Source organism: Monomorium pharaonis, chromosome 6, assembly GCF_013373865.1.
Source record: "Monomorium pharaonis isolate MP-MQ-018 chromosome 6, ASM1337386v2, whole genome shotgun sequence".
In the NCBI taxonomy this organism is placed as follows: domain Eukaryota; kingdom Metazoa; phylum Arthropoda; class Insecta; order Hymenoptera; family Formicidae; genus Monomorium; species Monomorium pharaonis.
In genome coordinates this window covers 26,344,927-26,357,693 of record NC_050472.1, presented here as the reverse complement: position 1 = coordinate 26,357,693, position 12,767 = coordinate 26,344,927, and the positions used below count along the sequence as shown (strand labels likewise).

The 12,767-nt window shown below is 34.2% G+C and overlaps 1 protein-coding gene across 2 annotated transcripts; it reads left to right on the top strand.

Moving 5' to 3' along the window:
• Positions 1–3,167: 3,167 nt before the first annotated feature.
• On the top strand, positions 3,168–12,361 carry LOC105837270 (ATP-binding cassette sub-family G member 1). Of its 2 annotated transcripts, none has more exons than XM_012681885.3 (2): positions 3,168–3,802; positions 8,627–12,361. In XM_012681885.3, exon 2 carries the CDS (start codon positions 9,292–9,294, stop codon positions 11,086–11,088), a length of 1,797 nt encoding a protein of 598 aa, XP_012537339.1. In that variant the 5' UTR covers positions 3,168–3,802; positions 8,627–9,291; the 3' UTR covers positions 11,089–12,361. The 2 variants fall into 2 exon arrangements, with proteins under 2 accessions (XP_012537339.1, XP_012537340.1); XM_012681886.3 differs by lacking the exon at positions 3,168–3,802 and adding an exon at positions 4,689–4,949.
• The last annotated feature ends 406 nt before the right edge of the window (positions 12,362–12,767 follow it).

The window sequence follows — 12,767 nt, the reverse complement described above, 5'->3', positions numbered from 1 at the left end:
CTCTTCCTACTGTTACACCTCCTACCTGTTCCTTCTTCATCTCCTCTTCTAAGTCCATAACATATATATTAAACAGTGTAGGGCTCATCGGGCATCCCTGTCGTACCCCTCTCTCCGTCCAAAAATCTTCCGTCCTTCTCTCTCCTATTCTTACCGTGTTCTTCGTTTCCCTATAGGATTCCATGACTCTTCTCCTTAGATGGTCGTCCACTCCTATATGCTTCACCATTCGATTCAACTCCTGCCTATCTACTCTATCGAATGCCGCTTTCAGATCCGCGAAAAACGCAAAAACTTTCCCTCTCTTTCTGCTTAATTCCTTGTTTACGACATAGTTTAGCACGTATATCGCATCTACCGTCCCTCTTCCTTTCCTAAAACCGAATTGAGTTTCTCGAAGTTTTTCCTCTGTTGCCTCCATCAACCTGTTGTTCAAAATACTAGCATACATCTTATAAGCTGTGTTCAAAAGTGTCACTCCTCTGTAATTACCAACTTCACTCTTATCTCCTTTTTTAAAAATCGGACAGATTATCCCTTTGTTCCAGTCTCCTGGTAACTTTCCGTGTTTCCATACTCCATTCAACAGTCTTACAAGCACCTCTCCTACTTCTCCTGGCACATACTTCCACGCCTCGTTCTCTATGCCGTCTTCCCCTGGGGCTTTCCCCAACTTTAGCTCCCTCCATTGGATATACAATTCTTCGGTCGTTAGTTCTGTTGCCTCTTCCTCTAGGTTCTCTTCCCCTACATCTCTCCTGTTCTCCTCTTCTTCCTGATGCCAGGTCATCTTTTCTTCTTTCCCTCCAAGTAGATCCATGAAGTGTTTTTTCCAGTTTCCCAGCTCTATTTCTTCGTCTATGCCTTCTCTCTTCTTTCTATATCTATTTATGTGTTTCCATGCCTCTTTTTCTGTGCTGATGTTCTTCAATTTCCACTCCTCTTCTATCTCGTGTCTTTCCTTTTCATCTTTGCACCATTCTTTATATTGTTTCCTTTTCTGTATATAATCTTCTCGACTGATCTTTCCTTTTTTCATTCTTCTCATCATCGCTCTTAAATATCTCTTCTCTCTCTTCCATTCCTTACTGTGCCATACTTTCTTTCCGAGTTTCCATTTCCCTCTCTTCTTTTTGTGCTTCGTGATTGAACTTTTCACCTTTGTCTTCAATTCCTGCCAAATTTTTTCGATCTCATTTTGTTCACAAGTCCATCCTTCGCAGCGTTCTCTGTATTGCATTCTTCCTTCTTCACTCCAGTCACTCACCTCAATAAATTCCGTCTCCTCTTCTCTTTTACTCGACTGTATGATCGATCCTTCTAATTCCACTTCTAGAGGCACGTGGTCTGACTCCGTCCTGTCTCCTTCTACGACTATCTTGATGTCCTCTTCCGCCTTTTCATTTGCAATTACATAATCCACAACTGAAGTTCCGACTTCCCCGATATAAGTCCAGTCTCCTTCCTTGTTATAGCTTCCATTAAGAATCATCCATCCTCTCTCCACAATTTTGCTTATTAACAATCGTCCCTCTCTATTAATCACTTTGTCCCTTGATTCCCTCGATGTTCTTGTCTTTCCTTCTTCTTCTCTAATTGGACCTCCTTCTCTTCCAGTCCTTGTATTGCAGTCTCCTCCTATCATTAAGAACTCTTCCTCTTCTTCTTGAATTAATTCCGTTAAGGCATCCATAGTTTCTTCTATGTCCTGGCTGTATACCGTGACAATTCTCCATCTGTTTCCGTTGTGAATCAGTTTATTCTCCGCTATTCCATAACCTAGCTTTCTGAAAATATTATCCTTTACGCTCTTATTCACCGCTGTAATTATACCTCCTCTGGCTCTCCCTTTCTTGTGCTCTCTCCTTGCCGGTATACAATTCCACCTGAATTTATTTGGCAGCTTATCTTTTATTCTCCTCCATCCTTCCTCTTCAATCCATGTCTCTGTTAAACCTAAAACGTCGAATTCCTCTAAGTATTCCCACGTATCCTCATTTAAGTGTGATAGACCCGCAACATTCCAAAAACATAATCGTAATCCTCCTCCTCTCTTCTCCTTCTCTCCCTTGACTTCTTCTCATTCATTCCTTCTTCCTTCCTCGATTTCCTTCTTCTTATCGTTCCACTTGTAAACCTGGTCTCCGATAATTAATTTCATATATCCTACCTTTACCTTTCGTCCTTTTTCTCTTTCCGATCTAGCTCTCTCTCTCAATTTCCTCTGAATTCCCCTTTCCTCCTTTGTTAGGTCGTCTTCTATCCAAATTCCTTGCCTTAACTCTTTTTTCCTGACCATAATCTCTCTTTTCTGCTCCCGGTTTTCTAGGCTAGCAATTACAATATCTTTTTCTTTTATTCTTGTCCTAAAAGCCTTTTCTACTCCTACCTCCACTTTTAAATTTTCTTTTATGAATTTACTCACCTCTTCTTCTACTCTTTCATTTTTCCAACTTACTCCTTTTATGACTATGTTTCTCCTCCGTGCTTCTCTCTCTTTCCTCTCGTTTGTCTTCTCTAGCTCTTCTATCCTTTGCACGAGCTCTTCTTTCTCCCTTTTCCACTCGATCTTCTCTCTTTCTCTCTCCGCTTCTCTTAATCTCCTCTCTTCCTCCATTTCCTTCCTGATTTTTTCCAGTTGATCTTCCAAGCTCTCCATTATACTCTCTTTCAATTTTTCCATCTGATTTCTCATATATTCCATTTCCTTGATTATTCTCTCCATGTGGCTCGAGTTTCCCTCCTCGCCGCTTATCCATTTGTCCAGCTTGGCCTTGCTATCCTGTAGGGCCTTGCTCCTACTTACCGGTGGCGCCATCTCTTCGTTTCACCTTTCACTACTGTCTCCTCCTTTACCGGTGATCCTGCCTCTCTTTCCAGGACTCTTAACCTCACTTCGTCTGTGCTTGCTTTATCTGTGTTTATCTTCTCGCCCCTGTCTTAGAACTATTTCTCTTCTTTCCTTCGTTTTTCGCTTCTCCTTGGCTTTCTTCCTGATTCTTCTCTGTGTCCTGTACTCACTTCTTTCGCTACGATTTGGCTACTGAAACGCTGCCGCTTTCTGCGAGACTTTCACACTCCGCCATATCCCAACCGGAAGTCTAATATTTTATATTACATTGTAATCAACATATTTATGTATTTTATACAAGAGAGATGATAAAAAAGATAATAATTTTATATAATATAAAACTAATACGTAAATAGTACGAGACTAGCTTATTTTAAGAATTTGTTTCCTAAAATATTCTTTAGGAAGGTAAACCAGTTTCGAGCGTCTGGATATGTTGCGCTAGTTTAATTTGATTTTACCTTGAACATCTTTACCCAAGGATAATGAAAGTATATAGATTTGCTGGTCCAAGTCATGGCAAAATCAACAAGCGCAATATTTAGAACAGGTTTCACAAGACGTTTCACTACGTCGTGTAAGGTGTTTTAGAAGATAAAGAGAGAGGATAGAAAAGAAGGATTATTTTACGGCGGGGGCAGCCTATGGATGAACGGACAGATGTAATGTAAAGTGCAGAGGCCACCTCGCCACTACGAGACACATTGCATCGTACGTTCTGATCATTCGCTTCGCAGATTCGGTCGATTGATCTTGCACGCAAAGCGTCTTTCATTCGCGATTCCAACTGTGTATAATTCTAACAAACAATCTTTGCTTAGTTCACGTTGCTGGTCAATTGTCCGAGTGTTCAGGTGTTAGAAAAATTGTGAAATTTTTCTTCGATTAAAATTCACAAAAATCCTTAGTCGATACGAAAAAAAATTGGACAGAAAACATCTTTATCACACGGTAAGTCGTTTTTTAATTCAATAATAGATAGTAAATTTGCGAATGTAACAGTGAAAAGGTTATATAAAAGAAAATAAAATACTTTAATTATATATAGGATGTACGGCTTTGTCACATTTCAGAAAATTATTTCATATTTGCGCGTGCGCGTGTGTATGTGTGTGTGTGTGTGTGTGTGTGTGTGTGTGTGTGTGTGTGTGTTTCTTTTATTTCAAACTCCTTTAATATTTGATGATTGTTCTTTCTCAATTGTTCAAATTCTTGTAAAATTATACTTATGTACATCGTTAGTTATAATTACCACATTAATTCACTTGTTTTACTGCAATATTTAAAAACGTTTTAGCTATATAATATCAGCTAAAAGTTATAAAAATTTTTAAACTGCAAGTTTATTAAATTTATTCTTCTGTTTTTTTAATCAACGACAGAAAAAATTTGTGGCGTAAGTATTCTAATTTTGGCTCTGAAATCACAAAATCACAAATTTAGCTTAGAATAACTTATACATAAATGACTATGTTTTACTGGTGCAAACAACTTTTTAAGTTGTTAGCTGTTTTAAGTAAACAACTCTTAAATGAATAAATGGATCCTAAAATACTTTTGCATGAATATAGAGTGCATAAGAGCTAGAAATATTAAATTCACAGAAAAATTATTATTCAGCACTAAGACCGCAGATAGAATAGGCAATCTTAACTTTATAACATTTATTGATCAAATATTTATTTTATTATTAAATATTCATAGTTTTATTAATATATGTAAAAAAGCTGATTTAATTTGTAAAACTATATTTTCTTCAAGATACTTTTTTCATCAAATTTTTACATAAATATATTACAAATTTTATGTAGGAATCAAGAACAAACAAAAAATTAATGCTTGAAAAATTAATGTTCTGAAATGTGACAAAGACGTACATTCTTATTGATTGTGTTCCTTACTTGTATTCTTTTTTTTATATCGTTATTTATTATTACAAATAGTCCTATAACATCAAATTTAGCATTTAACCATCAGTTATTGAACTGCAAATAAATAATTTAATAACGCAAGGTTATTGAATATATGTGAAGTATATTGTAACATTGAAACATTGACTCGTCGAAGGGAATAAACATCGAACCAGTCGACCTTGCAGGTAAACTTTATTTGAAGGACTGATCAAGATTTAAATGCAACTTTTCTAAGAAAGAAAGGAATTGTTGAAAGATTTATTAATATTCTCCCACATTTTTTACCCGAAACCATTTTATTAAATTAAAAAAAATATTTCAACGATTTGGAGATGCCATTTGAAATATGTAATTGATTATAATAATTGATTGTAATATCTTGTCAGTGATACCATTCTTTTGCAACAAAGGACACGTCCAAAACTAATTCTTCTTGAAGTATATTGTTAATATAAAAATTCAAAAGACATTAGCCTCAAATATACTATATTAAAACTTTAATAGATTGAATCACCTTTTAAATAAAGATGACATTAATAACATGCATCTTTTATTGCAAATTTATATATATATTTTTCACTATTAGCATGAATTTTATAATAAAATATCAATAACTTATTCTAAGATCTCTTTAGACCTCTTCTTAAAATATTTTTTATCAATATTCATGATTGTTCACATTCAACTGTTGTTAACACACCGAAATAGTATAACTAATCGCTCAAAACTTAGACACATTGAGAAAATTACACTAGTATAATAAAAATATATTTTGAAACTAGACTCGATGAAGATATTTCTTTTTCTTTTAATGAAATATCACAACAATCATGTCAAGTTTCTCATAAACTCAGTTTCCTTTCTTAGAGTGTCTTTATGCAAGCATATGTATCATTTACATTTTCCTAACGTAAAAACATTTTTTTCTATCCTTCAATAATGTGAGATCATAAGACCTGATATAAAGCAAACAACATCTCGATCAGGAGCGTAACTTAAACTTACGTTTTAAAGGCTAAAAAATTTTTTTTATATTTTTGATAAAGAAACCAACTCAAGTACAAAGAAAAACTCAAGAATAAATTAAACAATCAAATACTAAGACCTAACTTTAAATACTTTTGAGAAGAATAAACATTTCTCTTCAGACAAAGCAATTATTAGACACGCGTTATTTCAATTTAAATTTCATATAAACAAAGAATTGAAGAAATATATATTTTAAAATTATTAAAAAATCTATTATTAAAATAAATATTGTTTCTCAAAATAAGAATATTTAAAAAATCAAAAGCCAAATGTAAATATAACTTACATATTCTTTAATAGGTTATTCACCTTTTTTAGTAGGCTCTTGAATTTTCAAATATTTTTAATTCTTATTCTGGAGAAAGACTCTCCATGTGTCAGACGACGGCGGTTTTATTATCGGATGCTAAATCTGGTATCTGTGCATATATAAATGTTGACGCTAGCAATAAGTAATTTTTGGCAAAAAATTTAAATCCATATTCTTAGCAGGTATTTATTTCTTCTTGGAACTTTTAGTTATTGATTTAAAGTTTTAAGAAGAGGATTCGAGTTCTCATAGCCTACCCCCTCCCTTCTCCCTTGGCTACGCTACTGACTCTACATTTGCGTCTTATTGACTACAAATTATGATTTATTATTGTTACATAAAATGTATAACGCACAGATAGTGGCCTGCGCCTGCGTGTGTGAGAGAAGAAAACACATCTTATATCGTCCGTCCTTTTTTAACGTCTACATTCGTTATTTTTTACGTGTGCCTATACCATTCTTGAAACGAGCAGGCCTTTTGTCAACTATATAACCTAACTTAAAAAATGTAAATAACATAACATACGGTAACTTATAATTTAGAAGCTATATAAAAAATAATATATGCCACATGTATGCGCAAGAAAAAAGTAATTGATATCACCTTGTTGCATGACAATCAAATACGTAGAAAAAAAAAATACGCTCGAATGGAGCGCAAAAAGTCAAGATTAGAAATACAGAGTAGAGCTGAATTTTATTTACATCACATTTTGATATGATTAGATAATAGTGTAACTAATCGGTGTTACTAATAATATGCTGCATCGGATTACACATACACGGAAAGAATTTTCTCTTAAAATTTACCCTCAAATCTGATAATTTGTAGGATAATGTGTGACCTCGAGGAATTTTACTATACTTTTTAGTAAAATTTACTAAAAGTATTGTGAAATTTATTATGCTTTTACAATTTACTAAAAATATAGTAAATTTTACTAAAAAGTATAGTAAAATTTCTCGAGGTTACAACTTATCCCACAAATATCAGATTTTGAGGGTAAATTTTAAGAGAAAATTCTCTCCGTGTAGTATGTAATGAAAATTTTTTTAATGTTGAAATACACATACTATATGTGTAATCTGATGCTGCATATTATATTAGTAATACCGATTAGTTACACCATTATCTAATCATATTAAAATGTGATGTAAATAAAATTCAGTTCTACTCTGTATTCTTAATCTTGACTTTCAACCCGTACTAGCTAAACAGCTAGTCATTCTTTTCATTTTACGTCATGCAGGTGACTTTTAAGAAATTATGTCCATTTATTCATACATGCGTTTACAAACGGCATATAAGGAACACTACTCGTACTTTTAAAGAACATTCATAAATAACTCTTGAGAAATATTTCAACTATCTAATAACTAATATAATAACTCAAGTTATCATATAAGTGTAATTTAATTAAACAGGTACATAGTAACCCATAACACGTGTATAATATTTAACTTTGATTGAAAACCTTGTACCTTTTCCATAGAAAATACCTCTCAAAATAAGCTAGTGTTAACATACGCTAATCGAGAAGTTACATGGGTAAAGAAAAAAACTCATTTGCAACACTATAAGTCATATAAGTACCTGCAACATGTGTTGACTTATTTAAATCATTTTCTTATGTCTTTTGAATATCTTTATAATGAATATATATGTAATAATATAAATATAAAAATATAGATGATTATCCGTTTTACTAAATTACGATTAATTTCATCTAATGCGGCAAGTTAATTGTTATTTTTTAAATCTAAAATACAATTTAAAACAGCTAAAAATACAATTAACCGTACTTGAAAAAGCATTGATTCTATAAAAATTAACTGTTATAATTATATTTATATACGATAAAAGATTATCTATTTAATGGTACTATTTATATGGTACAATAATTAATAGTTTCATATGCTGATTTTAATTTTTTTCTAATAAATTAGAATTTTTTGAAGATTAAAATTAAGTTGTAATTAATAACAGCTCAAGAACTCTGAACAATATCGTTTTCATTCCGGGGATCAAAGTTGACCATTTTATCTATCATTTCATTCTTTCATTCATTAAATTGATAATATATCAACATTATCATAATTATAAAAGTTAACTTGTAAAGTCTATGATTTTTCAAGTGTACGACTTTAATGATTCACAGTTCTGTGATTCTAGAAAAATTTAATTTAATTTCAGAGAGAAAGTTTAAAATACAAACTGATAAGTGTATAGATATTTATACAAATCGTAATTTTATAAATGACAATTCCTATTCAGATGCTTCTTAATCAATCAAAGAACAAGTAATAACTGTTTACGCAATAGTACTTACGCAATTACCGGTTTGTGCTAGTTAATCTCCAACTTCCTTTAATAACGTAATAGTCGTATATAACGACGCACTTGACCAGTTTTTCTGTTACATTATCTATTAGTACCATTTGAGTATCGTGTCACGAAAATTGTCATCTTTTACAATACAAATGAACACATAAGAATAGTAATATAATAATTATATTACAGGTGGACGAGAAAAGCGGTAGAGAATTTCAGTAAAAGATTATTGGGATACGGAATAATTTGATTAGCACATAAGTCTAATAATAACGGAAGTTATTGACGAAATATCGAAGAATAGAAGTCTTTGTTTCGAATAAATACCCTGTGGGAACGGATTGTGCAAGAAATCATATACGCAATCCAAGCGTAGGATATAAAAAATGCAACCGCACGAAGAAAACAACATATGATGTTAGAATAAATTACACACGATTCAATCGTTCAATATACCAAAATACATAATGTTTTTTTAAAAAACGTAGAAATTCGGAGAAAATTATACACAAATTTTACTTTCGTGTGAGACTAATATATTCAACGATTATTAAGGATCGAAGATAAAACTGATCGAGAACAAGGTTCATCTAATATTGTCGAGAACAAGGTTTATCTACTATTAGCTGCGTTTAATATTTCTTCGAATGCGCAACTGTAACAATAAGTAGTTGTGGATGATTCGTCGTGCCCGCAATGTTGAGCATTGCACATATATAATACCCCACCTACGCAACTGTCAGACATAGATTTTTTGTTCCCAATAAGTTGATAAACGTGGGTAAAGAGATAAAAGGAAAGTGCGGCAGATAGGCAGTACGGAAGATACTCTCAGTAGGTCAAATCTGTAAGTCATGTCGCTAAGACGTGCAAGAAACACACCGCACATTTCGCGCACTCGGATGGCCGACATTCAATTTAAGGACCTGTCGTTAGAGGTTCAGGTTGGATTTCGCAAGACCAAGAAGCAGATCCTGAAGGGTCTCAACGGAATTTTCAAGGCCGCGGAACTGACGGCTATTATGGGACCGTCCGGTTCCGGGAAGTCTACGCTGCTGAACACTTTGACCGGATTTCGGCAGGGACAATTGACAGGCACGATCGAGTACATCAGCAGCGAGGGTAAGCAGAACTGGAGCAAGTATAAAAAACAGTCGTGCTACATCCAACAGATGGATAACTTACACGGTGTGTTCACCATTCAGGAGAGTATGATGATAGCGTCCTATTTGAAGATTGACAATGTGACAAAAATTGACAGACAGTTACTGATAGAAAACATTCTGAAGACACTGAATCTATTGAAAGTAAAGGACACAAAAGTCGATCGGCTTAGTGGAGGACAGAAAAAGAGGCTGAGCATTGCCTTAGAGCTGATTGACAATCCGCCAATAATGTTTCTGGACGAGCCGACTACTGGGCTAGACTATTTGGCGTCCCTGCAATGCATCGCCGCGTTGCAAACTTTGGCAAAGAGTGGCCATACGATGATCTGTACTATTCATCAGCCCAGCGCCGCGCTCTATCATCTGTTCGACCATATTTACATGATAGTCGACGGCCAATGCTTGTACGCCGGCACGCCTGACAATACGGTGAGCTATTTTGCCCAGCAAGGCTTTCAGTGTCCCCAGTATCACAATCCCGCGGACTACATGTTGGAGGTGGTCAACCGAGAGTACGGGGATTATAATAATCACTTGATCGCGGCGGCCAAGAAATATTGTGAAAGAGAAGAGACGCCTTTAAAAGTACGCATCATGAGGGAAGCGTCGTTCCATGGTGAAAAAACGAAAATGATAATGGATTCGCCCTCGGAAATTACGAAATTCAAGATATTGCTATACCGTTGTGCTCTGATAGTATATCGAGATTGGACGGTAAATCACATCAAGGTGATCTTCCACTTCCTTGTGGCTGTTCTGTTGGGCTTGCTGTACGAACACGCCGGCGAGGATGCCAGCAAAACCGTCAGCAACATCAGTTTCTTGATGGTAACCGGAATATACTTCATCTACACCAGTATGATGCCGGCCGTGTTGAAATTCCCTTTGGAGCTAGACATTTTGAAAAAAGAACGCTTCAACAACTGGTACCAGCTAAGGACTTACTACTTCGCTACGCTGGTGATCACTCTACCGTTAACCATATTTTCCACATTTATTTACACAACCGTTTCTTACGTGCTAACCAGTCAACCTTTGGAATGGTTCCGGTTCTTCATGTTTCTACTCATCACGATTCTGACAAGTTTCATTTCGGAGAGCGTAGGGTTGGGTCTAGGGACAATTTGTAATCCTGTTAATGGCACCTTTTTTGGAGCCATTTTCGTATGTGTAATGCTAACACTAGCCGGCTTTTTTGCATTCTTTAATCACATGCCGTTGTTTCTTTACTATGTTAGCTATATAAACTACTGCAGATATGTATTAGACGGCTTTGTACAGGCGATTTATGGCTTCCAACGGGAGACGCTACATTGTCCGATCCACATTGATTATTGCCATTTGCGAGTACCATCGATGATATTAGAAGAGATGCATATGTCCCATTCTATATTCTGGGTCGATGTCATTATCTTACTCGCCTGGTTCGTGACCGCTCGAACCATGGCTTACATAACGTTAAAAAATAAGCTTTCAAAAGTGTGAAGATTCTATCTATTACTAGTAAAAAAGTAGGTATTATAGCTGTATTCAAAGGAAGGCGCTTAATTCACCGAGATTCTTCTCTTTCGTGAGAAACCTCTCATCGTGCTTTTGTACCGAAGATTACGGAAGAGGAACGTCGTTATCGTGACCTTACAAAGATGCGTTCGCAAAATGTCAGGAGAAATTTACATAATGTCAGTATGGCTGTGACAACATAGTATGTCTATCGCTTCGTATATATAAAATCTTTTTGCCAAGGCTTAAAAATAAAGGATAGTGATAGTTTCTAAATATAGTATAGTTTATCTCTCTTTGTAGCGAATTTTTTCCACAAAGTCTTAAGATAGAAGACAGCTTAGTTTCCAAGAAGCCAAGATGCCGATGGCAATGAAGAAAATGCTTACACAACTTACGTGTAGCAGGAAGTAAAAGTAATGCTTATAATTGAGTCGGTTTTTCTAATTTGATCTAATGCAAACCAGCGCGATAAAATGCGGGAGGATGAAATACGGTTGTAGAAAGTGAACTGTGACATTGTACATACGCGACGATACTTTCACACTCGTGTTCGACGAAGTATGTGCTAGGACGGACATATCGTAAATATTTCGCATTATAATTTAAGAGTCGCCTAAAATTTGATTCGGTTTTAACGATTTGTAATATCCTTCCTTAAGCTTTATACTAATCCTCAATTTTTCAGAAATATTTTTAGAATAATTTATTACTAACGTTGGAATTATTGTATGTCTAGTAGTTCATGAAAGTGTTAAATATAGGCACTTTATGATTTATAAATATACTACCAATTTATAAATATACTACCTTTCCGAAATTTCTGCGCAACTGTTTATTGTTATACAAAAGCGATAGTTTCCGCGAACTGTATTTCTTTTCAATTTACTGATATCTGTGAATGTAGTTAACAAATAAATTTACGTTGAATTCTAAAGTTGTTGATAAAATTTATGAAATTTTACTTAAGAGTGTGTATAAATAGTATGTATAAAGTTATTTTAAGGAATAAAAAGTCAACAGAAAGACCTGTGTCATTCAATAACTTAAGGAGATCATGTAAAAGAGTAAAATTATATAGCCTTCGTCGACGAGGAAATGTTATATTCAAATGACATATTTATCACGAAATAATTTTGATGTTAAGAATGTTTTTTATTACTATGACTAAATGATATAAGCGGAAAATCATTAACATATATTGAGAGTTTTATGTTGGATTTTTTTCGAATAAATTACTGGATTTTATGATGAAAAATAGTTTCGTTTAAACCTGCCCAATTAAATAAAATTACGCACAACATAACAGATATTTGTATTTTCCATATCTATGTAAAAAGAATAAAGCAATAAAACTAAAAGCGGAAGATATTGCAAGTTAGGTAATGTTAAGACACGGGTCGTAGGTCAAAAACTATTGAATGGAATTTGCAATAGGATATTTCTTAACCGAGGCTAACCACGTTTCACATTAGGAGAGCGGCGATGGACCGCTAATATTGCGGTCGTGCAAACATAATTTCGTAATGTTATTATATAAGACTGCACATGCAATAGAAGTTGAGAAATAGTCAAATTAATAGCCTTTCACCATCAAATAAAATTACCTTAATAATGAATTCCTTAGTAATATGATCGGGAAGAAGTAATAATAATTGTTGTCA

Coding starts and splice junctions, on each gene's coding strand:
- LOC105837270 (XM_012681885.3), top strand. CDS start 9,292: ATGTCGCTAAGACGTGCAAGAAACACACCGCACATTTCGCGCACTCGG.